The 27,806-nt window shown below is 50.8% G+C and overlaps 1 protein-coding gene across 6 annotated transcripts in view; it reads left to right on the top strand.

Moving 5' to 3' along the window:
* LOC137417215 (uncharacterized) overlaps positions 1–26,873 on the top strand; it is a 90,862-nt gene extending 63,989 nt beyond the window's left edge. For 3 of the 6 annotated variants that reach the window (XM_068103039.2, XM_068103038.2, XM_068103037.2), the window contains 3 exons: positions 10,024–10,155; positions 11,477–11,617; positions 25,177–26,873. In XM_068103039.2, coding sequence (XP_067959140.1) covers positions 10,024–10,155; positions 11,477–11,617; positions 25,177–25,185 — 282 coding nt within the window. In that variant the 3' untranslated portion in view covers positions 25,186–26,873. The remainder of the gene's footprint in view (positions 1–10,023; positions 10,156–11,476; positions 11,618–25,176) is intronic. The other 3 variants (XM_078781490.1, XM_078781489.1, XM_068103040.2) reach the window with 1 other exon arrangement.
* Positions 26,874–27,806: the final 933 nt, after the last annotated feature.

The raw sequence follows: 27,806 nt of genomic DNA, 5'->3' as shown, positions 1-27,806 counted from the left end.
AGATGAATTCCAGCTTTTTGTTGCGTCCATTCTTCTGATCGACGTGGGAGCCCCAGCTCCTTCATTGGTGACCTATCGACATGGACACGGCAGTCGCCCTTAAACTGCCTACCTTCTGGGAGGCTCACGCTGCAGTTTGGTTCGCACAGGCGGAGTCCCTGTTCGCCCTGCGAGGCATCACGGCCGACGACACCCGCTTCCACCATGTGGTAGCTGCGCTCGGGTCGGCTACCGCAGCCCGCGCCCTGAGCCTCCTCGAAAGCCCGCCAGCCGCTGACAAATACGGCGCGATTAAGCAGCTTCTCCTCGATGCTTTCGCCCTCCCATCGGCGGAACGCGCACGGCGCCTGCTCGAACTGCCTGAGCTCGGCGACACGCGCCCTTCCGAGCGAATGGACTACATGCTTTCACTGCTCGGCGAGCACTCTCCGGCATTCCTGTTCCGGGAGCTGTTCCTCCGTCAGCTGCCTAACCCGGTACGCCTGGCCCTGGCAAGCACGACGATCACAGATCCCCGGGCCCTTGCCAGAGAAGCCGACAAGATCTCCGCTGCAGGACGGCGCATCGCAGCGGCGACATGGGACCCACCGCCGTCCGACGCAACAACCATGGCGCCCGAGCACCCGGCACGGTCGACGGCCGAACTGCCGACGCAATTGGCGGCCGCTCTACCGTGCCGACCACCTCCACCCGACCAAGCGTGGTGTTACTATCATGCCAGGTTCGGACAAAAGGCCCGGACATGCCGACCCCTGTGCACCTTCGGCAGGCCGGGAAACGGCCGGGCCGGCGTTCATTACCAGCCATGAGCGCCGGCCATACGGGCAACTTACTGTTCATCACGGATAAAGCGTCCGGACGGCGCTTCCTGTGCGACACCGGCGCCCAACTGAGCGTCATACCCGCCTCTGACCAGGACAGGCAATCCGCGGTTTGCGGCCCCTCCTTAGTTGCGGCCAACGGATCGACTATCCGCACCTTCGGCCCGCGCAACGTCACCCTCTGCTTCGGCGGCCAACGCTTTGCTTGGACGTTTGTAACCGCCAACGTGCCCGTGGCTCTGCTAGGCGCCGACTTCCTCTGCGCACACGGACTGCTGGTGGACGTCCAACGGCGTCGTTTAATCAACGCCGAAACCTTCAGCTCCCTGGTATGCACATTGAGCAGCTCCGCGCCGACCGAGCTGGCATGCGCCGTCCCGGCGGCGAACGAGTTTGCTCGCCTGCTCACGGAGTTCCCGGCCCTCACGCGGCCGACGTTTTCGGCCGTCGCAGTACGGCATGGGATCGAGCACCACATACCAACCACGGGCCCGCCGGTCTACGCCAGGGCCCGCCGCCTCGACCCAGCCAAGCTCGCCGTAGCGAAGGCCGAATTCGACGCGTTGGAGCACCTCGGCATCGTGCGGCGCTCCGATAGCGCGTGGGCCTCGCCACTGCACATCGTGCCAAAGCCGGGGGGTGGATGGCGCCCGTGTGGCGACTACCGCCGTCTCAATGACGCTACCACCCCCGACAGGTACCCGATCCCGCATATCCAAGACTTCTCCGCCCGTCTGGCGGGACGGGTCATTTTTTCGAAAATTGATCTCATACGGGGATATCACCAGGTACCTGTCAGGGCGGCCGACGTCCCTAAAACGGCAGTCATCATGCCGTTCGGCTTATTCGAATTCTTGCGGATGCCGTTTGGTCTCAAGAACGCGGCTCAGGCGTTCCAGCGCTTGATGGACGGCGTGCTGCGTGACCTGCCGTTCCTTTTCGTTTACCTGGACGACATCCTCGTCGCCAGCACGTCCCGGGCCGAGCACCTCCTCCACCTCCGAACACTGTTCGAGCGCCTCAGCGAGCACGGCCTCATCGTCAACCCGGCCAAATGCCACTTCGGCACGACGGCCGTTGATTTTTTGGGCCACCACATCACCAAGAACGGGGCCGTGCCGCTGCCAACCAAGGTCGAGGCCATCACCACGTTCCCGCGTCCCCGCACCATAAAGGCCCTGCAGGAATTCCTGGGAATGGTGAATTTTTATCACCGCTTCGTGCCCCGCGCTGCTCACCTCATGCGGCCCCTCTACGAAGCCCTCCGGGGCAAGCCGGCCAAGCACGACATCGTCTGGTCCGCAGCAATGGAAGCGGCCTTCCAAAGCTCAAAGCGGGCCCTCGCCGACGCAACACTGCTCGCTCACCCGGTGCTCAACGCTCCCATCGCCCTCACCACGGATGCCTCCGACTACGCGGTGGGCGCCGTACATGAGCAATGGGTGAACGGGGTTTGGCAGCCACTCGCTTTTTTCAGCCGGCAGCTCCGGCCGAACGAGCTCAAATACAGCACGTTTGACCGGGAGCTCCTCGGTCTACACCTGGCCGTCCGCCATTTCCGCCACCTCCTGGAGGGCCGACCTTTCACGGCGTTCGTCGACCACAAGCCGTTGATTTACGCCATGGCCAAGGTCACGGAGCCATGGTCGGCCCGCCAACAGCGCCACCTCTCCGCCGTGTCGGAGTTTACCACGGACATCCGGCACTTCGCCGGCAAAAACAACGCCGTGGCCGACTGTCTTTCCCGAGCCAGCGCGAACGCGGTCCACCTGGGCGTGGATTTTGCGCTTATGGCGGCGGACCAAACCACCGACACCACGGTGCAAGCCCTCCGGGCGGCGGACACGGGCCTCCGCCTGGCCGACATCCCCTGCGCGGACACTGTCCTGCTCTGCGACGTCTCCCAAGGCCAGCCTCGCCCCATCGTGCCCGTCACCTGGCAACGCCGCATCTTCGCCTCCCTCCACGGCCTTTCCCACCCGGGCCGGAAAGCTTCCCAGAAGCTGGTGTCGGCGCGTTTCGTCTGGCACGGCCTTCGTCGGGACGTCCGCGATTGGACCAGCGCCTGCACGGCCTGCCAACGGGCCAAGGTCCACCGACACACCCAGGCCCCGCTGGCACCTTTCACCGTGCCCGAACGACGTTTCGACCACGTCAACGTGGATCTGGTGGGCCCCCTCCCCCCGTCACGGGGGTTCACACACCTGCTCACCATGGTGGACAGGACCACCAGGTGGCCGGAGGCCGTTCCCCTCGTCTCCACCACCACCGCCGACGTGGCGCAGGCTTTCATCGCCACCTGGGTCGCCCGCTTCGGCGCACCGGCGGACATCTCGTCAGACCGCGGACCACAGTTCACCTCCGAGCTGTGGGGCGCGGTCGCCCGCAACCTGGGGGTCAAGCTCCACCGTACTACGGCCTACCACCCCCAAGCAAACGGGTTGTGCGAGCGATTCCACCGCTCCATGAAGGCCGCGCTCATGGCCGGCCTTCAAGACGGCGGTTGGGCCGACCGGCTGCCGTGGGTCCTTTTGGGCCTTCGCACGGCCCCCAAGGAGGACCTCCAGGCATCCACCGCCGAGCTGGTCTATGGCCAGGTGCTACGCCTCCCGGGCGAATTCGTGCCCGACGCTACCAGTCCCTGGTCCGCAGCTCACCAGCGCTCGGACCTCCAGGAGGCCGCCCGACGGTTTGCCCCCGTGCCAACATCCCACCACGGTGACCCCCAGTCCTACGTCCCCCCAGCACTCCGCACAGCGGAGTATGTTTTTGTGCGTCACGACGCACATCGGTGGCCACTCCAGCCGCCGTACGACGGGCCCTTCCGGGTGCTACGACGGGACGACAAGTCGTTCGTCATCGACATCGGCGGCAGGTCGGACCGGATTACAGTGGACCGCCTCAAGCCGGCGCACGTGGACGTCGACCACCCACCACGGGTGGCCCTTCCGCCGCGGCGAGGCCGCCCCCCGTCCACGGGGCCCCCCACTCGACCGCCCACCACCTCACCGGACCCCCTCCCACGACCCGCCAGGGGTCGCTTCGGCCGGGTCATCAGGACCCCCCTCAAGTTGACCCTGCCGGTGCAAGTCGATTCTGGGGGGACGTGTGTAGCGGCTGCCGCTGGGTGTTCACAATCGCCTTGCACCTATCAAGGACGCGGAGCGATCACCATGCCGGGCTCGTCGAGGACGCCCGGGCAGGCCCGCGCTCAACTTGCCAGGCCTCGGTCGGGACGCTGGGCCACGCCCCCTGGCGCCGGGCCTGGGCAAACCCCCTGGGTTAATAGATATATATTGCTGACCGATAAACGGGTTTTCAGAGTGCCTGAGTGTTTGATTTCAATAAAGCAACTCAGATGAATTCCAGCTTTTTGTCGCGTCCATTCTTCTGATCGACGTGGGAGCCCCAGCTCCTTCAAGATAATGTTAAAAAAAAAACAAGGCAATTTCACTTACATTTTCGGATTCAGCGTTCAATTCTATTATATATAAGTGAGTGTATTTTGAGGCATGTGTGACTTCAAATAAAATTGTAAGCCAGGAAAACGTTCGTTTCATTCCTTAGGGATACAACATGTAAAACTGGCCCAAACGTGAAAACAAAACTCGCTCATTTTAAGTCCTACAAGCTAATGCGACCACTCACTCTTCTGGGAAGAATCCCGTGCACATGCTTGTCACACTTATAAGTCACCTAAGTCTTTATAAGTTCATCAAATACTGACACCGCGATTGATATTCGCTCAGGTAAATGTTGATATCTCTTCTGAGGTTAAAAAAAAAACCAGTTTTAAAGCATTATACGTATCAAACGATACATTTTATGAAACGGGGAAACCTAATACACACTTTGGTGTTTTTAAATGACAGAATATGTCTTTATTCGAAAAAAAGAACCTTGAAGACGACGCTGCTACCAAAATACACCGCTCTAACGCATAACCACGAGTTTAAACTACATTTACAATAAATATGAAAACTATTTTCATATCACAATGTTAAATATAGAATATATAGAAGATAATGTAAAAAAGAAAAATGAGCCCTATCTTCCAATGGTAAAAAATCCTTCAAAAAATTCCTGGATCCGGAATAATATCCTGAGCTTCACCAAAAACTAATCAATTCTTTCTTATCCCAAGGGCAATCATCCCACCAACTTTCATCCAAATCCGTTCAGAACTTTTCCAGATATCTTGTTCACAAACACACGAACACACGAACACACACACACATACACACACACACACACACACACACACACGGACACGATCGAATGCATTACTCCGAGGCGGGAGTAAAAATTGTTTGGCCTAAAACACTCCTCAGCACTCACTGATGAACCTCTGAAAGTTTGACGAACATCGGTTCAGCCATCTCTGAGAGCAATGGCGACACACAGACACACACAAACGGCTCTCTTATAGCATAGATGTGTGTTATGAATGTCAATTCCCAGCATCACGAGGCATGGGTGAAAATGGGAATGTCAAATTGGCCAAACCGAGTGTTTATACTCATTTCGTGGAAGTAAACAGGTGAAGTGTGGTGCTGCGCACACAACTTGCTTGCCAAAGAGGTAGGCCACAACGCGTTTGATAAAACCAAGAGTCTTTATTATGAAAACTCGAACTGCAGCACTGAGCGGGGCAGCGGGCCCGAGCTTAGAGCCCGCATATATGTGCCGAGGCCACGCCTCGTCCCCGGGCGTGGCCGATCGGTCGATAGGCGGGGCATGCATTCCAGTTCCCCGCCTGGACGTTCGCGCCACCTGCTGGTGCGCTGAATTCGTGTACCTTGCTTGTGTCCGCCACACGCGCCCCCCCCAGAATTCCCACGCACCTGAAGGGTGAGTTTGCGGGGAAGCCGGATGACCCGGCCGAAACGCCCCCTGGCAATGGGTGCCGGTCTGGGTGGTGGCGGGGGTCCGACCGCCGGGGGGCGGCCTCGACGCGGAGGCAGAGCTGCTGGCAGGGGTGCCGGGGGTCCGACCGCCGGGGGGCGGCCTCGACGCGGAGGCAGAGCCGCTGGCGGGGGGTGGTCCGGATCGAGGTGGGCCGGCTTGAGGCGGTCCACGGAAATGCGATCCGGGGCACCGCCGAGATCGACCGTGAAAAACATGTCCCCGGCCTCCAACACGCGGAAGGGCCCGTCGTACGGGGGCCGCAGCGGTGCCCGATGGGCGTCGTGCCGGATGAACACGTACTTTGCCGTGCGAAGCTGCGGGGCGACGTGGGAAGGCGGGCAACCGTGGTGTGCCGTTGGCACCGGGGCGAACCTCCGGGCGGTCTCCTGAAGGGCGGAGCGCTGTTGTGCCGCGGACCAAGGAGCCGTGGAGTCAGGGATAAATTCACCCGGTACCTGCAGTGGTTGCCCGAAGACCAGCTCCACCGAGGACGCGCGCAGGTCGTCCTTGGGCGCCGTCCTGAGGCCCAGCCGGACCCAGGGGAGTCTGTCGACCCAGCCGCCATCGCAGAGGCTGGCCCGGAGCGCGGCCTTCATGGAGCGATGAAAGCGCTCGCACAGGCCATTGGCCTGGGGGTGGTAGGCCGTGGTGTGGTGTAGCTTCACCCCGAGTCCTTGCGCCACCGCGGCCCAGAGCTCCGAGGTGAACTGGGGGCCGCGGTCGGACGAGATGTCCGAGGGGGCACCGAACCGGGCAACCCAAGTGGCGATAAAGGCTTGCGCCACCTCAGCCGCAGACGTCGCCGCCAATGGGACGGCCTCCGGCCACCGTGTGGTGTGGTCGACCATGGTGAGGAGGTGGGTGAACCCTCGCGAGGGGGGCAGAGGTCCCAACAAGTCGACGTGCATGTGATCGAACCGCCGCTCGGGCACCGTAAACGGGGCCAACGGTGCCTGGGTGTGGCGGTGGACCTTTGCGCGCTGGCACGCGAGGCACGTCCTGGCCCAGTCGCGGACGTCCTTCTGGAGGCCATGCCAGATGAACTTTGCCCCGCCGAGTTTCTGGGATGCCCTCGCGCCAGGGTGGGACAGGCCGTGGATGGCGTCGAACACCGGGCGCTGCCAGCCAGCGGGCACGATGGGGCGAGGCCGGCCGAGTGAGACGTCGCATAGGAGGGCCGTGCCCGTGGCGTCGAACGGCACCTCGGTGACGTGGAGGCCCGTGACGGCGGTCCGCAAGGCCTGGACACCAGGGTCGGCGGTCTGGGCCTCCGCTATCCGGGCATAGTCGACCCCGAGGTGGACCGCATGCACGACGGACCGGGAAAGGCAATCCGCCACCGGTTTGTCCTTACCGGCCACGTGACGGATGTCCGTCGTGTACTCGGACATGGCAGAGAGGGGGCGCTGCTGCCGTGCCGACCATGGCTCGGCGACCTTGGCCATCGCGAACACAAGGGGCTTGTGGTCAACGAAGGCCGTGAACGGGCGGCCCTCCAGCAGATGGCGGAAGTGCCGGACCGCCAGGTGGAGTCCGAGCAACTCGCGGTCGAAGGTGCTGCACCGGCGTTCGTGCGGGCGAAGCTGCCGGCTGAAAAACGCCAGCAGTTGCCAAGCACCATGCACCCATTGCTCGTGCACCGCGCCCACCGCGTAATCCGATGCTTCGGTGGTGAGGGCGATCGGTGCGTCGGGCGCCGGGTGCGCTAGCATGGTGGCGTCAGCCAGAGCCAGCTTTGCGCCCGCGAACGCCGCGGCCATCGGCTCCGACCATGCGATGTAACCTTTGCCTGGCTTGCCCCGGAGGGCCTCGTGCAAGGGGCGGAGGAGCTGGGCGACGTGGGGCACGAAGCGGTGGTAAGAGTTTACCATGCCCAGGAACTCCTGGAGCCCCTTGATCGTGTGGGGCCGTGGGAAATCCCTGACCGCCTCCACCTTGGCCGGTAAAGGGACGGCCCCGTGCTCGGTGATGCGGTGCCCCAAGAAGTCGATGGTGGTGACACCGAAACGGCACTTGGCAGGGTTGATGATTAGGCCATGCTGGCCCAGGCGTTCGAACAGTGTGCGGAGATGGAGCAGGTGGTCTTCCCGGGACGCGCTCGCGACTAGGATGTCGTCCAGGTAGACGAACAGGAAAGGTAAGTCGCGCAAGACGCTATCCATAAGCCGCTGGAACGCCTGAGCCGCATTCTTCAACCCGAAGGGCATCCTTAGAAATTCGAAGAGGCCGAAAGCGGTGATGACGGCCGTCTTCCGGACGTCGTCCGGTTGGACGGGGACCTGATGGTAGCCCCGGATGAGGTCCACCTTCGAAAACACGGTCGTGTTGGCCAACTGGGCGGAAAAGTCCTGAATGTGTGGGACCGGGTAGCTGTCGGGGGTGGTGGCATCGTTGAGCCGGCGGTAGTCCCCGCACGGCCGCCATCCCCCACCGGGCTTCGGCACGATGTGCAGCGGGGAAGCCCACGCGCTGTTGGAGCGCCGCACGATCCCCAGCCGCTCCAGCGTGGCGAACTCCGCTTTCGCCACCGCGAGCTTCGTGGTCTCGAGCCGGCGTGCCCGGGCATAGACCGGCGGCCCGACCGTGGGGATGTGGTGCTCCACCCCATATTTAACGGCCACCGCTGAGAAGGTGGGCCGTGTGAGGGCCGGGAAACTGGCGAGGAGGCGGGTAAAGTCGTCCACTGCCGGAAGCGTACAAACCAAACTCGCCGGGACGGAACCGTCCAGCAAGCCACTTGGCAAGCCGCTCGGTGAGCCACTCAGTGAGCCGCTCAACGAGCCGCTCAGCGAACAAGCGAGCGAGCTAAAGGTTTCAGCCTGGACGAGCCATCTGCGCTTTACGTCGACCAACAAACCGTGCGCACATAGGAAGTCCGCACCGAGCAATGCCATGGGCACGCTAGCGGTCACGAACGACCATTGAAAGCGCTGCCCTCCGAACTGCAGGGAGAGGCAGCGCTTCCCGAACGTGCGGATGGGTGTACCGTTGGCGGCAAGCAAAGCGGGGCCCCGGCCCGCGGTTCGCTTGTCGGACGTGTAGGCTGGTATGACGCTTACCTGTGCTCCTGTATCGCAGAGGAAATGGCGCCCGGACAAGGTGTCCGTGATAAAGAGGAGGCTGCCGGAATGGCCGATGCTCAGGGCCGCTACTGAGCGCCGGCCTGGTCGTTTCCCGACACGCCAAACGAGCACGGCGGGCAACACTTCTTAGCCTTGTGGCCGAACCTGGCGTGGAAATAGCACCAGGCTTGCGGCGGCGAGGGCGGTGGCGGCCGCGGTTCTCTCGGTGGTGGTGGGCAGGGCGCGGCAGCGGCCACGAGGGACGCAGTAGCATCAGCCTCGGGATCCACGACCGCCGCACCGTAACTCGCCCGCGTGTCACAAGCCGCAAATAACTTGTCGGCCTCTACGGCCAGGGCGCGGGGTTCCCTTCTGTTGGAACTGGCCAGCGCGAGGCGTACCTGTAGAGGAAGCTGGCGTAGGAAAAGCGCCCGAAATAAGAAGTCCGGGGCTTGGTCACCCAGCAGCGCCAGCATATAATCCATCCGCACGGATGGTCGTGTGTCGCCGAGTTCGGGAAGGTCCAGGAGGCGGTCGGCCCGATCTCAGTGAGGCCGAATGTGGCGATGAGGAGACGTTTGATCGCCCCGTACTTGTGGTCGGCCGGCGGGTGCCGCAGGATGGACACGACTCAGGCGGCAGTGCCGGGCCCGAAGGAGGCGACCACGTGGGAGTAACGGGTCTCGTCCGCCGTTATGCCTCGAAGCTGGAATTGCGCTTCGGCCTGCACGAACCACACATCGGCCTGTGCTTCCCAAAACTCTGCGAGTTTTACCGCGACAGCATTGTTGGCCATGGCGTGTTCGGTGGTCAGCAACGGCTGAATCAATCGGGGTCACCAGTGAAGTGTGGTGCTGCGCACACAACTTGCTTGTCAAAGAGGTAGGCCACAACGCGTTTGATAAAACCAAGAGTCTTCATTATGAATGCTCGAACTGCAGCACTGAGCGGGCCCGAGCTTAGAGCCCGCATGTGTGTGCCGAGGCCACGCCTCGTCCCCGGGCGTGGCCGATCGGTCGATAGGCGGGACATGCATTCCAGTTCCCCGCCTGGACGTTCGCGCCACCTGCTGGTGCGCTGAATTCGTGTACCTTGCTTGTGTCCGCCACACAGGTATTTAAATGACGTGCCAGTCTCTACCAACGATGCTGAACTTCACTGGGTGGAAGTGATTATAGACAGGTGTTCGGGTGACGTGAAGCGATGTGATTCTGTGCATGCTGTATGTATAGGTGGAATCGCTTGCTGGTTTGGAGAGTATTAAAGGAAAAATGCAACATCAGAAGCCACAGCAGCCGATATCACATCCAAGGAGAAATACTCAGCCAGAAGACCATGGTCCGTACAACGATTCACATATTTACGTAAGAGGATTGGGCCTCACATTTGGAATGTCGAAGGAAAACGATCTCTTTGGAGCTGGAAGGCGGATTATCACTTGTTACCTCCGCCACCAAAGGTGGATGGAGGTTATGTTTTCACCCCTGTCTCATTGTCCGTTTGTCTGTCTGTCCGTTTGTCTGTCTGTCCGTTTGTCTGTCTGTCCGTTTGTGAACAAAATATGTCAAAAAGTTGTGGACGGATTCGGACGAAACTTGGCACAGATGTAGCGTATGTGACAAGGACGAAATGATTAGATTTTGGTGAAGATCCGGATTCGGATCCGGCTCCTAGAATTTTTAAAGTGATTCTTCACCAATGGGAGATCGGGCCAAAAACTATACATAGCGGGATATCTCAAAAAGTTGTGTACGGATTTGGACGAAACTTGGTGGAACGGTTGGGTGTCTGACAACGACAAATAGATTCTGATTTTGGTGAAGATTTGAATATGTATTCGGATAGGAGAATTATTTAATTTTTAAGTGATTCTTCCCCATTGGGAGATAGGACCAAAAACGATACATTGCAGGATATCTCAATTTTGTGGATGGATTTGGACGAAACTTTGGGGACCGGTTAGGTGTCTGACAAGGACGATTTCATTCAATTTTGATTAAGATCTGAAGATGGATTCGGATATGAGAATTATTTATTTTTTTAAGTGATTCTTCACCATTGGGAGATAGGTCCAAAAACGATACATTGCGGGATATCTCAAAAAGTTGTGGACGTATTTGGACGAAACATGGTAGACCGATTGGGTGTCTGACAAGGACAAATATATTCTATTTTGGTGAAGATCAGATTATGGATTCGGATGTGAGAATTATTTAATGTTTTTAAGTGATTCTTCACCATTGGGAGATAGGTCCAAAAATGATACAAAGCAGGATATCTCAAAAAGTTACAGATGGATTTGAACGACACTTGTTGGACATGTTGTGAGTGTGACAAGGAAGAATCGATTCAATTTTGGTGAAGATCTGAATATGGATTCGGATATGATCATTATTTAATTTTTAAAGTGAATCTTCACCATTGAGTGATATGGCCAACCAGGCGGAAGTATGCTTCTTACTGAGAGCCGTTCTAATTATTTGTCTGCAACTTAATGTACGAATACATATTGTATGTAGGAAGCAGGTATTTATTAAGGTATTAAGCAGGTATTGAAGTAAGCAGGTATTTCCCTCAGGTGCCTGTCTCTACCAGTGATGCTGAACTTCATTGGATGAAGCTCTGATGATGGACTCGTGTTAGGATGATGAGAACTGTGCTGTGATGTACATGTGGTGTGTACAGGTGGAAGAACCTTCCCTTGCGAATAAAGAGGAAATGCCACTTCAGGAGGTAGAGGAATCGCAACCAGATGGCAAAAGACTTCAGAGCAATACTCAGCCAGAAGAGTATGAAGACTTGAGCGACTTTCAAGTATACACTGATGTAAGGAGAATGAGCCAATTATATTTGCATTGTGTAAGGTAAACAGTATTTTTTTTTTTTGTTTGTTTTTTTAATACTGAATCGAGTCTCGTGAAAGAGCTAACATTTATTTCACAAATAAATCAACCAGACAAACAGAATATATAAAAAGAGGGAGCGGAAGACAAGATGGGGAGAGAAGGGAAGCACACAAACATAACATTTGAGAACAGGGAGATGTGTGGGAGGGAGAGGGCTTGGGGGTAGGAGGCGTGGGAAGTATAAAACTCAGAAGTATAGAAGTATAAAACTTCCGTTGCCCAGAAGTAAAAAACACAAGGACACCAAGGACTTCCAGGACAGAATTTGGTATTTCAAAAAAGTGGATTTGGGGTGAAATTAGCGGGGGTAGAAAAGATCAAGGTTTTGGATGGGGGAAGATAAGAGATGGTGGTGAACAGCTGTTTTAAAGACCTGGAGAGAGGAGTGGGATTAAAGAGAGCGAGGGAGTTTGTTCCAGAGGTGGGAGAAAAGAGGAATGAAGGAGTGAAGGTGAGCAGAGAGTCTTGATTTTGGCAGTTTAACCATAAGAGGGTTGCAGGCAGATCTTGTGCGACCTGAAGGAATATTTGCGGGACAGAGCCCAGAGAGAGCTGGGGGGGCAAGGCCAGAGGAGTCGGTAGAAGACGGAAAGTCCACCCATCTGCCTGCGGTGAGTGAGTGAAAGGCCCTTGGAGTTAGCTTCCTCGCGGGAGATTCTAATGATTCTGAACGCTTTGGTTTCAACAGCGTGAAGACGAGCTAGGCGTGAGGCACCAGGCCAGAGGGTAGAGCAGTATTCCATTGAGCTGCGGATGAAAGCCTTGTATGTGGTGAGGAGCTCAGGTGTGCCAAAGAAGGACTTCGCACGACGGAGGATGCTCAGTCGGCGACTGGCTTTGGAGGCCAGATTTGAAATGTGGTTTTCCCAGGAAAGATCATGGCAGATAGTGAGACCCAAAAGCTTGAGTGACAGAACTTCTTGGAGAGGATTATTCAGAAAGTGGATGGGAGGGTTGTCCAGTCGGTCTTTTCGGAGAGACATCGTAAGAATGTGAGATTTGTCAGGATTGAAAGACATGTTCCACTTGTTTGCCCAGTCTGTGATTTTGTCCAGGTCTGCAGAGAGAGAGGAGGCTGCAGACAGCCGATCTGAGGGATGAGGAATGGAGCGACAGAGGGCAGAGTCATCAGCAAAGAGATAGAGAGGATTTTCAAGAGAGTCAGAGAGATCATTGATGAAGACCAGAAAAAGCACAGGGCCCAGAACACTGCCTTGGGGAACTCCAGCCTGAACAGGAACAGGAGATGAGAGAAATCCATTCAGGGCCACACGTTGACTACGACTAGAGAGGAAGTCCGCCAGCCATGCGTGGGGATTTCCATGGATACCAAAGGAGGAGTGTTTGGTGAGCAGAGCGGGGTGCCAGACCGTATCGAAGGCACGTGATATGTCAAGAGAGACAGCTCCAATTTCCTGTTTGGCATTGAGGACCTCCATCCATTGTTGAGAAAGCAGAAGCAGCATGTCCAGAGTAGAGTGACCAGGTCTGAAACCAAATTGATGATCAGAGATCAAGCCATTGGAGAAGAGGAAAGATTTCATATCTAAAGCAATGATGGATTCCATGACTTTGCTGATAATTGGGAGAAGGCTGATTGGTCTGTAGTTGCTAGGATCTGTTTTTGCACCTTTTTTGTGCAAAGCGGTAATGTTGGCTGATTTACAAGCAGATGGCAGATGACCTTGAGCAAAAGAGAGGGTGAAGAGAACAGAGAGAGGGAGTGAAAGAGCGGAAGAACAGGATTTTAGGACCCGTGGGCTGATGCCGTCAGGTCCAGTTGCAGAATCAGAGTCGAGGGTTGACAGATACTTTTCCACCTTGTCAGGAGGAAAGGACACAGAGTGCAGGAGCAGCTGGGTACGACTGGGTACGGTGAGTACAGAGAGGGATGGGTTTGGGACACAAGATTTAGAGGCAAACACAGAGTAGAGGCATTCAGCTTTTTCACTTGCGGAGTCAGCCGTGTAGCCGTTTGAGGTGAGGGAGGGGATGGAGGGGGAACAAACACCAGAAACAGATTTGACCAGACGCCACCAGGATTTGGAAGAGGGAGACAGATAAGATAGTTCGGTCTTGAGAACGGAGAGATATTGTTTCCTGGCTCTCCTGAGGGTGGACACACACTTGTTTCGGGCTTTGTGAAAGGAAATGAGATTTCTTTCCGGTGGATTTGCTTTCCAGGAGACGAAAGCAAGTTGTTTCTGGGCAAAAGCCTCACCACAAGTTTCCGTGTACCATGGATGGGAGGAAGGGTATGACAACTGAAGACGAGATGGGATAAATCTGTGCATGAGAGAGAGCAATTTACTTTGGAAGAATTCCCAGGATGAGTTGATGTCAGAGGCGGTAGAGATGGGAGACCAGTCCAGATGATTGATGGCTGCTTGAAGACCATGCCAGTTGGCCTGAGTGAAATGCTAGACTCGTAGACGCTGAGGAGGCTCTCTGAGAATGGTCAGAGAGATGTCCACTTTAACAAGCACATGATCAGATGAGCCGATTGGAGCAGAAGAAGAGCAGCAGACATTTTCAGGGAAGTTAGTCATAACCAAGTCCAGAAGAGAAGATGCTCCGTTGACTGAGATTGACAGATTGTGTCAGTCCCAGTGAGTCGCAGAAGTCCTTTGCTGAAGAGCCATGGCTGGTGAGAGAGGTACCCACACCCAGCCAACTGGCATGGTGACAATTGAAATCACCACATATGAGGAAGAGAGAGTTGGGATGGGTAGATAGAAGTTGGTCCATATTATCAGACAGCGAGATGTAGATGGAGTCATCACTGTTTGGTGGACGGTACAACACACATATGAACAAAAGGTTGGAGCGAAGGGGAAGCCGCAGCCAAAAGTATTCCTGGGGGTGAGGTGGAGAGAGGGCAGTGCAGGGCGAGTGAGGAAGAGAGTTTTTTTATAAAGATAGCAACCCCACCTCCAGGACGAGGCTCAGGTCTATCATACTGGAGGAGGGAGTAACCTGGGAGAGATACCAAGGAATCAGACACCATGAAGGAGGAAAGTTTCTGTTAAGCAGATCACGTCTGGTTTGTCAGAAGCAACCTGTATGGAGAGATGTCAAGTTTGAGCGAAGGCCCCGGATGTTTGAGGTCCATACCGTTAATGAAGAGGAAGGGGGAGCATCAGATACAGAACGGGGGGGGGGAGGGGTAGGGTAAGATGTGGAAGAGGAGGAAGAGGAAGCTACTTGGAGCTAAAAGACAGATGATCAGTTATCATGTATGTCTGTTGTTACCTTCTACTTCTTTCATACTCGGTGCATGGTTGTAGGTAGCATCATTGGCCCAGAAGCCGTGGTTGTACCACTGTTGCAGTGCCCATTGGAGGTTGGGGCAGGAGTTTGGAATTTTTTTTTCCAGGGTGTCACAATGGCTGCCGACTCTTAAAGGACGCTGTGGGATCGTTGGTATCTACTAACTAAAGGCGGCATATGGGACACCCACGTTAACATCCACACAAATAGAGATTCAAACTCAGGATGGACACCTGAGAGGGGAGCGTGTGTACCTTTAGTCTAGACTATCCTGCCAGCACTAAATATATCAATGACATGTCAACAGGAGGAAGATCATTGATCGGGATCATTGAATGTATCATATTGTTACGGATCTCAGGGGTCGGCTCTCCCCTTATCAAGGAGGGGGGGGGGGGTTAATCCCCTCGTCTTTTTATCTGGCCGACCTGAGTCCTCAGAAGTTATAACGTTCCTTCCGGTCGGTGGTAAATAGGGTTGTTGGTCGAGTCTTAGTCCAATTACCTAAGTACTACCACCGGCCGTAAAGCAAGGAGATAACTCCCGCTCGAACGACGGATTTGATGGAATATGCCGAGCGGATAGCAATCCGCGGTCCAAGCCATTAACAATGTGACTAAACCCGATTCTAAGCGGTTGCGATCGTGCCACGTTTACCCAATGAGAGAAAGGACGGATGCGATCGGACAAGAGGAAACCAGAAAATAGGAAGAACAAAGATTGGGTTTATTAATTATGGACAAGAAAGAAGAAGAGGAAACGAAAGGAATATACAAGATAGGAAGAGGAAGAAGCAGCACACAGGGCAGTCTTAAAACAGTCTTACTCTTAATACCCAGGACAAACATACACACTCACACGGGGATTGTAGATGGTCACCGGCTCGTCCAGGCTCCAGTCCAGGTTCCGTCCAGCGGCGAAACCCGTCAGGCAGCTCCGCGTATAGTTGAACGCAACCGGACCTTATATAACGGGTGGAAGCTGGTGTCCTATGGCGTACGTAATATGTGCACCCTTGTGCCAAATGCACCCTCTCCAATGTTCTCTTAATCAGCGCGCCGCATATCTCTTCTTCAACCACGCGCATTTCCCAGCAGGTTCAATGCGCTCTCTCCCATCAGTAAGTTCTCATCAAGCGCGCCGTATCTCTCCTTCAAGTCCTTTTATCAGCGCCGTGTGCACGCAAGTCCTTTAAGAGTCCTGTGAAGGCGAGCTCTCTCAAGCAGTCCTTTTACAAATGTGTGCTCCGTATCAGTCTCGTTACAACGCGCGTGCCTCCAACTAGTCCTTTAAGAATGCCAACCTTCCACTCGAGTGCTTCGAGAGAGTCCCTTTTCATGAGCGCCGCTGAATAAGTCCTCTGAAAGGGCTTTGCGTTCGCGCTTATATATCGCAAGCAACGATCGCTCCGCACGCCCCAAAAAGCCACGCCTGTCGGCAATGTCACCTCAGCCCTGGTTGGCTGGTGAGGGCTTACTGGCCATGCCTTTGACGACGAGTTGACGTGGCCACACCTTCTTCTTGGCGCTCCGCCTCCTTTCTCGGGCCTCACCGTGTGGCTTATGGCGGCGTTGAGCGAGCGCTAAGGCAGCGAACGCTGCTAACAGGCGCGTGACAATTGGGAGGGGCCATGGGCAGACTGGAGGGCGCGTAATGGCGTTGCTTGGAGAGAGAGGTTTGTAAAATGGATGGAAGGGCCTACTCCTTATTTGATTGACACAACGCAGATTCAACTATTGGAAACACGGCCTTATCTAAAACACATATTAATGAAATAACTGAAGTTCTATGGTGACCTACGTGTTGCTTGTGGCCTAACTATGGGGTGCAACCTTAAACCCTTTAATAATGTCATATTTACACAAGTGTTGGTTCTAAAACCGCAACAATATAATCGATTTTCCAGGGTATTGGATCTGCCCATAAAACATTGTTGACTGTGACACCCTGCAGGACCAAAAGCAACACCTGGCAAAGGGAGGATGAGGTCCCATAGGGAGCCAAAGGCCATCCAGTAAGGAGGTGGTGTCTCCTAAAAAATACCCATCTGGTTTGGACCGGTTCAAGTCATACCAAAGACTTTAACAATGGTACGTGCTGCTTCTTTGCTTGAAAAGGATAGAGCACAGACAATCGCCATTAGTTGGCATCCATGGGGAGGAGGAAATGCCCTGGTGAGTACGGTGAGAAAGGCGGTGCCATTGTTATGACGTCACTGGTACACAGAGTATCCCGGGAAGTGACGTTGGTGACAGCACTTCCCCCAAGCTCAGCGTCTGTTAAGTGTTTGTCTCGTGTGTGTGTGTGTGTGTGTGTGTGTGTGTGTGTGTGTGTGTGTGTGTGTGTGTGTGTGTGTGGTGTGTGTGTATATACATATAATATTTATACTAGCTTGGTGAGGCGAGCATAGCGAGCCCTCACCAAGCGTCGATACTGAGGAACGGGCTTATTTTAACTGAGGCTAATGACTGTACCTGAGTTGCTGTGTTGTCATGATTTTCACCAATCATAATACAAACAATTACTTTGCACAAATGTATTTGTTGTGTTTGTGATATTACATTTTTATAGGCAATTTAGGTTGAAGATTTAGGTTGAATGTTTTTTTTTTTCAAGAAAGAACCCCTCCGCACATACACAGGGGAGGGGTAGGTGCAGACTGGAAGTTTGGGACGATTACACCTCACCACCACGTAATTCAAAACACCTCACCACCAAGTAATTCAAAACACCTCACCACCACGTAATTCAAAACACCTCACCACCAAGTAATTCAAAATACCTCACCACCAAGTAATTTAAAACACCTCACAGCCATAAAACACGAAATTAAAAACACCTCACCACCACGTCATTTAAAAACACCTCTCCACCAATTAATTCAAAACACCTCACCACCATGTGATTTAAAAACACCTCACCACCATGTGATTTAAAAACACCTCACCACCATGTGATTTAAAAACACCTCACCACCACATAATTCAAAATACCTCACCACCACGTAATTCAAAACCACCACAACGTTATTAAAAACTTCACAACCACGGAAACAAAAGTTTGAGGGAGTCGTTAAGTGACAACACAGACACTGCCCAGATGTGTAGATATATAGATGAATGACTGTACCCGAGTTGCCGTTTTGTCATGGTTTAAACCAATCGTAATTCAAACAATTATTTTGCACAAATGTATTTGTAATATACGTGATATCACATTTTATAAACAATTGAAGTTGAAAAAAATAAAATTCCCAAAAAAATTCCAAAAAAGAAAAAGAAAATTGGAATATTTTTCAAAATAAATACCATTAGGACATACCGACGGGAGAGATATGTGCATTCCAGAAGTTTGGTACGATTTCACAAAAGTTTGAGAAAGTAGTTCCGTGACAACACAACACAACACAGGACAGGAGCTGCACAAATATATATATATACGGTCATGTGAAAAAGTAAGTACACCCCATGTAAAGTTTTGACTTTTTCAACATATTTCAACATACAGCTATTTGATCTTAATTTCAACAATATTGATAGATGAAGGTGATATAATATAACAAATAATGAAGGAACTGCGCTCCAACGCGAGTCGAAAGAATTGACGCGATCAAAGACGGAATTCGTCCGAGTTGCTTTATTGAAACAAAACAGCTCAGGTATTCTGACAAGCCCGTTTTTCGGGCAGCAATATATATACACATTTATGTCGGGAAGTTTGCCCTGCAAAAGCTATACCGGGCATGCCCGGGTGTCAAGGGCGAGCCTTGGAAAGGCGAGTCTGGACCTGCCCGGGCGTGTTTGGCTGCGGCCTGGCAAGTCGAGGCTGGGCGTGCCCGGGCGCTCTGGGCGAGCCCTGGAAAGGCGAGTCTGGACCTGCCCGGGCGTGTTTGGCTGCGGCCTGGCAAGTCGAGGCTGGGCGTGCCCGGGCGCTCTGGGCGAGCCCTGGAAAGGCGATAGCGGGCATGCCCGGACGCTCTGGGCGAGCCCTGGAAAGGCGAGACCGGGCGTGCCCGGGAGGTTCGGGCGTGCCCGGGAACAGTGAGTCCGGGCATGCCCGGGAGAGGCGCGTCTGGCCGTGTTCTGGCCGGTGCAAGGCGATTGTGTGCATCCAGCGGTAACCGCTACAATATCATGAAACATTTACATTTTGTAGTCCATTGTATAATTTAAATAAATGTTGCACTATAACAGTATTCCGGTGTGATGGTGCAGGGTGATGAGGTAGATGGATCAGAGCAGAGTCGCCATTCCAATTCCAAATTCTTTTACTGGAATAATAATCAAAGATGCACAACATGAGATGCCGGCCTCGCGCATTCAAACACAATATTCGCGGCAACCGGATGTGCTGTAAGAACAGTTGTGTTGTTCACAGCAGATGGTCCGAGGCAGCATCTCCACTCATTATTATTATTCGGACTGGTTTCTGAGTTTTAATATTAATCTCGTCATTATTCTGAATTGTATAATAATCGCAGATATAAAACAGGAGATGCAGGCTTGGTGCCTTCCGATACGCCGTTCGCGGCAACTGAGGTGCTGTAAGAGCAACTGTGTTGTTCACACCCGGTGGTCAGCGGTTGCATCTCCACTCTTTGTTATCATTCAGGCTGCCTTCTGTGTTTTAATATTAATCTCGTCATTATTTTGAGGTTTTTTATGGGGTGGTAGTCATGAAAATGGGGGTAGTAGTTTTTCTCGTAACATAAACATAAATGCAAATTTCGCATGTAATGTGGAAAAAGTAAGTACACCCCTACATTTATCACTACTTCAAATACCTAAAATTAGAATCAGGTGCACCAGCTCAGGTGCAAATGATTAGAACATCGTCAGAAAAGATCTTGGAGGAACCTGTCCTATTTAAACCTCAGACATTTCGTTTGGTTTGCTCTTTGTTGTTGAAGTGTGCGGCGTCACCATGCCTAGATCAAAAGAGCTCTCTGAGGCCTTCAGAAGGAAGGTTAAAGATGCCTACGAGTCTGGGAAGGGATTTAAAAAGATCTCCAAACAATTTGAAATCAATCATTCGACTGTCCGGAAGATCATCAACAAGTGGAGAAGATTCCAAACAACTGCCACCTTGTTCAGGCCAGGCCGCCCCAGCAAGTTCAGCCCGAGAGCAGACCGCAAGATGCTGAAAGAAGTCTCTAAGAACCCCAGAATGTCATCACGGGACCTACAGGTAGCTCTTGCCACTGTTGATGTCAAAGTGCATGAGTCTACCATTAGAAAGAGGCTGCACAAATTTGATCTACATGGGAGGTGTGCCAGGAGGAAACCTATGCTGTCCAGAAAGAACATCAGGGCAAGACTAAAGTTTGCCAATGAACACCTAGGCAAAGACCAACACTTCTGTAACAATGTGCTCTGGACAGATGAGTCAAAGGTAGAGCTATTTGGCCACAGTACCAGAAGACATGTTTGGCGAAAACCAAAGACAGCATTTGACCACAAGAACCTGATACCAACTGTAAAGCATGGTGGTGGAAATATCATGGTTTGGGGCAGCTTTGCTGCATCAGGGCCTGGGCAGCTCACCATCATAGAATCCACTATGAATTCTTCATTTTACCAGAGGGTGTTTGAGGCTAATGTGAGGCCATCTGTCGGAAAGTTGAAGCTCAACCGAAGGTGGACCTTGCAACATGACAATGACCCTAAACATACCAGTAAATCCACCAAAGAATGGCTGAAAAGAAAGAAATGGAGAGTTCTGGAATGGCCAAGTCAAAGCCCGGATCTAAATCCCATCAAGATGTTGTGGGGGGATTTGAAACGAGCTGGGCATGCAATAAACCCCTCAAACATTGCACAGCTGAAAGAATTCTGCATGGAGGAGTTTGCAAAAATTTCTCCCTGTCGATGTCAGAGACTGGTAGACAGTTATAAGAAACGCCTACTTGAGGATGTTTCTGCCAAAGGGGGCAATACCACCTATTAGAGCCAAGGGTGTACTTACTTTTTCCACATGTGAAATTTGCATTTATGTTTATTTAAATTATACAATAGACGACAAAATGTAAATGTTTCATGATATTTATTATATTATATCACCTTTATCTATCAATATTGTTGAAATGAAGATCAAATAGCTGTATGTTGAAATATGTTGAAAAAGTCAAAACTTTACATGGGGTGTACTTACTTTTTCACATGACTGTGTATGTATATCTGTATGTCGCCATTTTTCTCAGAAATGGCTGAATGGATCTTCGTCAAACTTTTAGAGGTTCATCAGTGAGTGCTTGGGAGTGTTTTAGGCCCCCCCCAAAAATTTTTTTTTAAAACAAATTCGTTTTTTAATATATTTTTTAAATCGCTCTATAGTACCTAAGCCTTTTTGATTAATGACAGTTATAATATTATATACAAGTACACATTCTAATATATAAATACAAAACAATTTGCAAACATTTGAACACAAATAAATCAAACAATTCCAGAAGCGTATGAAGTTGGTAGTAAGGCTTCTTCTTCTTCCTGAACATCATATTTAACTCAGAAACGTGATGAATGGCACATTCACCAGCATATATTAAACAAAAAGGTAAAATGATGGATTCTGATTTGGATGCAATTGCTTTTCCACTATATTTATCCTCATTCCAAATATGTTAATGTTTCTTTTTCGCTTCAGCAACGCCAAGTACTCCAGCTCTAAAAACTTTTATTCTTTACTCGGGGTACAAATACAAATAAACTTTGTCTGTGGGGTAACATAGGCTATGTGGCCATGGCCTCATTCGGGGGATTGGGGGACCAGGAGAGGAGCGTAAATTCTCCATGTAAATGTGTAACATGTAGCGCCACCTAGTGTTGTTGACAGAGGGTATTACAATTTCCTTTTTTACCTGGGGATCACTGAGGTTAGAGAATATTACAATATCCTTTTTTTACCTGGGCAACACTGAGGTTAAAGCACTCTTTACACGGGTAATTTTTTTTTCTCCTTCTCATCCCCCTCCCCCACAACAGAGTGGCCTGTCAAAGCCCTGCCGTCAAAGCCCTGCCCCCCAAAAAGATGTATATGTAGTGTATCTTTCTCCTCCCTCTCCCCTCACCTCTCACACCCTGCCCCCTTCCACTCCCCCCACTCCCTTCCTCCTCCCTCCCCCTCCACCCCTCAACCCCCACACAGGGCAACGCCGGGTACTCCTGCTAGTTGTATATATTGTTACGGATCTTGGGGGTCGGCTCTCCCCTTATCAAGGGAGGGAGGGGGGTTAATCCCCTTGTCTTTTAAGCTGGCCGTCCCGAGTCCTGGGAAGCGATAACGTCCTTCTCGGCGCGGCGTTAGGTAGGGTTTGCTAGGCCTATGGGTTCGCTGCTACCTAAGTACTAACGCCCGCCGGAAACGAGGGAATAACTCCCGCTCGAACCACGGATATGATGGATAAGTGCCGAGCGGTTAGCAATCCACGGTCCGAGCCATTAACAATGACTACACCCGATTATAGCGGTTCCGAAATCGTGCCACAGGTACTCAATGGAAAGAAAGGACGGAGGTGATCGGATTAGGGAAAAACCAAGAAAGAACAAGGTGAATTTATTAACAACCAAAAGAAGAGGAAAGGAAAGAATGTACAAGAAGAAGGAGAAGGACACAGGGCAGGCTTAAATAAACAGTCTTAACTTATGACCCCGGACAAACATACACACTCGCACGGGATAGTAGCTGGTAGGGTGGAAGGTCCAGGCAGATGGTCCAGGTGATGGGGTCCGGCTCCAGTTGTCGCTCCGGTTCCGGGGGCGAAAACCCGGCAGGCAGCTTCGCGTGTATCGTTCGACGCGAGCGGACCTTACATATGGCGGAAGGGAAAAGGCTCATGTCCTTTAGTTTATGCAACTCCCTCTCCCTCAAGTTCTCATTCATGCGCTCTCTCAACAAGTCCTTCAATAAGGTGCCTTTCCCAACGAGTCCTTGTGCAAGAAGTCTCTCAAAGAAGTCCGTTTGCCAGCGTGCGCAGTCCAACCACAAGAAGAAGTCCGTTCAAAAGGAGCCCGCCGAAAGAAGTCCGTAAAAGGGCTTTGCGCTCACGCTTATATATCGCGCTTCAGGATCACTACGTGCTTCATCAAGCCACGCCCGCCAGTGATATTTCATCAGCCCTGGTTGGCTGGTGGGGACCTACCGGCCACGCCCTTGATGACTCGTTGACGTGGCCACACCTTCTCCTTGGCGTTCCGCCCCCTTCTTCCTCGAGCCGACCGCATGGTCAATGGCGGTGCCTGAGCGAACGCTAACCAAGGCGCGTAACAGAATTGGTTGGAGAGGGACGTCGCAAAATGAACAAAAGGGCCTACTCCTTATTTGATTGATGCAACGCAGATTCAACTATTGGAAACACGGCCTTATCTAAAACACATAATAATGAAATAACTGAGTTTCTATGGTGGCCTACGTGTTGCTTGTGGATTAACTATGGGTGCTACCTTTAACCTTTAATGTCATATTTACAAGTGATTATTATTTACAAAAGTGTGGATTCTAAAACCGCAACAATATTGTTGCGGTTCCGGGGGTCGGTGCTCCCCTTACCAAGGGGGGGGGGGGGTTAATCCCCTTGTCTTTTAAACTGGCTGATCCCCCAGCCCTGGAAATTATAACGCTCCTTTGCGGTCGAGATTGGCCAGGGTGATTGGTCAAGATGGGTCCCAAATACCTGCGTGCCAATCTCTCCACAAAGCAGGGAAATAACTCCCGCTCGAACCACGGACAGATGCGAATTGCCGAGCGGTTTAGCAATCCGCGATTCGGGCCGTTAGCAAAAAGACTAACCCGATTCTGAGCAGTTCTGAAATCGTGCCACCGGTACTAAATTGAGGAAATCACGAAAGCGATCGGATGGAGAGGAAACCAAAAGGTAAGGAAGAACAAATGTGATTTATTACTACACTAATAAAAGAGGAAACGAAAGAAGGGCATGTACAAGAAGAAGAGCAAAAGGACACAGGGCAAGCTTATACCGTCCTAATTAACATGCCCAGGACAATACAAACAGACTTACACGAAAGGGGAATAGCAGGAAGGAAGGTCCAAGCAGATGGGCCAGCGTTGGCTCCGGCCCCGGTTCACGCTCCACTCCGGTCCACGCTTCACTTCGGTCCACGCTCCGGTTCCGCAGTGAAACCCGGCAGGCAGCGCGGTTGGTATTGTCGGCGCGAGCGGACCTTACATGCCAGGTCATGCCACCTTACATGCCAGGCCAGGCACAGACCAGGTTCATATATCGGGGAGGAATCGTGTCTGACGCTCACTCTTGTCTCACTCCCCCTCTCTCACTCTTGTCTCTGACTCACCGACTCTCTCACTCAACTTCGTAAGTAGTCCCACGCGAGCGCTTATATTATGCGCTCGCGTATCAAGCTGCGTGCTTTTAGGTCCGCCTACTGGTGAACACGCCTCGGCCCTGATTGGTCGCGAGGGTTCACCAGCTCCTCCCTTCGTGACACGTTGATGGGCCCACGCCTCGCTCCGATAACTCTTCCCTTCTTCTCCAGCTTGACAGCGTGGTTAATAACGTCTTGAGCCAGGCAGCGAATGCTACTGGCAAGCAAGGGAACACAATTTGGAGGGAGGCAAGCCGCAAAATGAAGGGTATTTGAAAAGGGGCCTAGGTTATTTGATTAATGCAACGCAGAGTCAAACTATTGGAAACAGAGCCTTACCTGAAACACATACTAATGAAATAACTGAAGAAGGTTCCTATGGTGTCCTACGTGTTGCAATATGGACTAACTAGGGTGCGACCTTTGACCTTTGGAAGATGGGGATATTTACAGGGAATTATTTACAAGGCTTATTATTTTACAAAGTGAAGGTTCTAAAAACCGCAACACAGCACCCTCCCTTTCTCCAGGCCCATCCCGGGCCATTTCACAAGGGATATCTTTTACCATTATATGTGACACTTAGGTGTGGTTACCCTCTACTTTTAACCTCACCCTGAGTGCGACATGTTTAAAACTAGATATGTCCCGCAGGTGGTGATGTATGTAAATCTAATGTACACACACGCACACACACACACACACACGCACATACACACAACCACACACACACACACATACTCATACACACACACACACATACACACACACCGACACACACACACACACACACACTTAATTGAATAAACAGTATTACACAACGATGAATAAATTAATTTCAGTGATATAGAACTAACGTCTTTTGTTTTGACAGGTCAAATAACATGAACAACGAAGATGGATTCCACTCTCTGAAATGAATGTTATCAAAGTGACGAATCAAATGAAGGCTTCAAGAAGAGTTCTTCGCATTTTGGATCTCTATAATTATATCCGCTAATGAAGGAGGACGGAGGTTATGTTTTCACCCTTGTTTGTCTGTTTGTCTGTCTGTGAGGAAGATATGTTAAAAAAAAGGTTATGGTCCAATTCGGCTGAAACCTGATGGACAGGTTGGGTGTGGGACAAGGACAAATTGATTCGATTTTGGTGAAGATTCGAATCCGAATTTCCTTTTTAATTCCATAAGTGATTCTTCACCATTGATAGATGGGGACAAAAACCAAATACAGTTTAGCATGATAGCACAAAAAGTTGTGGACGAGTTATGAATAAACTTGGTGGATGAGTTGGGTCGGCGACAAGAACAACCCGATTAGATTTTGGTCCAGGTCCGAATCCAGATCCGGCCTATCATTGGCATACCAAACGTGAATTGTTCACCAGGCGGAGGTATGCTCTCTACCGAGTATCGTTCTAGTTCACAATGATGCAAGTGGTGTATATATGTTGCTTCTGGGACACTCTCATTTTCCCATTGACTTACATGTTAATTTTTCCCCTCCCTCATTGCCCCTAAACACCTCTATTTCTCTCACCCTGTTCTTTACGAACCTTCTAACCTTTTGACATGTTATCCTTATTCATTAGACCACTTAAACAATGGTCCTTCTGTGTGAACCTGTGATCCTTCTGACCTTATGGACCTTTTAACCTTTTACTCTTAATATCATCTGGTGAATCATCTTTGGCCCACTCAAACAACGACCCTACAAATATTTGTTTATGTGTGGGAAATAATTTAATTCTCCTACAACTCTCCTCACCGTCTAATACATTAACAAAAAATATGTTTGAGTTTGGTTCTTTCTCAAGATATTTTAACTGAGCTAAGATAAAATGGTAAACCTCCCTCAATGTTCTTGTTTGAGCGCCTCCAGTGCCACATACCATTTTTAAATTAAAGTATATATTTTCCTGGCAACCATCAAAGTTTTCCGTCCACTCAAAAATATTTCCATCTTTTTTACCCAATTCACCGGTATTTAAATTAATTCTCTTATTTGTTTTGTAAATTTTTTTACCAGTTGTCTTTTCAATTATAAATATTTGATATTTTTCACATTCGTTATGTTTACCATTTATATACCAAGGTTGATTACACCTCCACTCTTTAGTCTGGTTGGTACTTGGTTCTATCATTTATATAATAGTAAAAAAGGCGGCGGTAGCCCGTTAAAATCCCTAACCCCATTATCTTATCACTTATATATGGATGGTTGTTGTTTAATGGCTTATCAGTTTTGTTTTTTGTAATTCTTGTGAGTAAAATGAACCCAAGATTTCTTCCCCATTCATATCATATAATTTGTAAGTCCAAGGGACTGTATCCATTACATCAACAATTTTAAATAATACATTAGTCCATCTCTTTGTATAACCTTTCTCAAAATGGCTTTTCCATCTGTATATTCTTACAATATCACCAACTTTGAACTTGGGCTTTCTCAAATTAATCTCCTTTTCATATTCTAATTTTGTAAATGTTTCTGATGGTTTTGATTTTGTTGATGAATGAACTGTATTATTGTAATTATCTACAATATTCTGGATTAAATATACCCATTGTTGAGAACCGAGTTGTGTGAATTTTTTATATAGTTTCTCTTTCAAAGTGCGATTAAAACGCTCAATAACAACTGCCTTTCCTTCATTAAAGGTGCTGTATAATTTAATACCCTTCCCCTTAAGAAATTTCATGAATATTTTGTTATAGAACTCTGTTCCCTCATCAGTCCATAACTTCTTTGGTTTCCTTTTATCCCGATCAAATATTAGCTTAAAGACTAACATTAAAGTATCACCCCTTTTATTTTTTAAAGGGACAACCCAGGCAAATCTACTCCTCAAATCAATAACGGTTAAAGCATACCTGTATCCCCTGTCATTATTCAATTCAATTAAATCAGCGGACCATATGTGGTTGGTGTATTTAGAATAAACCTTCCTTCTTTTAAACTTTGTGATTATAGGTTTGTGTAATTATTCAGCCAAAAGCTCCTCAGTCTTGATGACATCATTAGAGCCTAATAGTTTTTTGAGGAATAACCAAGACCAAGTTTCAATTTAGCATTTATCAAATTTCTCACAATAAACCTATCAACTTTCTCTCTCAACGTTGGATTTTGTATCAAAGACAAATTATACAACATTTCGCTGTCGGCTTTATGTTTTTCAGTCAACGTAGTGGTTTTCCCATAAGCAATATCATGCTTCATACACACTTCGTCAACCCTATTTGTAGGTTTAGACCAAGGTTTAGGATTGTCAGCCTCATCTAATCTTTTATCCAAGTTTGTTCCTGGACCACAGAAAGAATACCCTGGAAGGTGTAATTCCCCTGGAATTCCAGTTGTTGTAAATTTACTTCCTGACATAAACTTTTGTATGTCTCCTCCTCTTTTAGGAGAGATGAATTGGCACTTTTTAGAGCCACATACTTGACATATTCCTTTTTGATAAACTCTATTATTTTTAGCTTTAACATAAGAGATATTTTTAGAT

The sequence above is a fragment of the Myxine glutinosa genome, chromosome 7 (genome assembly GCF_964187855.1).
Source record: "Myxine glutinosa chromosome 7, kmMyxGlut1.1, whole genome shotgun sequence".
Taxonomy (NCBI): domain Eukaryota; kingdom Metazoa; phylum Chordata; class Myxini; order Myxiniformes; family Myxinidae; genus Myxine; species Myxine glutinosa.
This window is presented reverse-complemented; position numbering and strand designations above follow the sequence as displayed.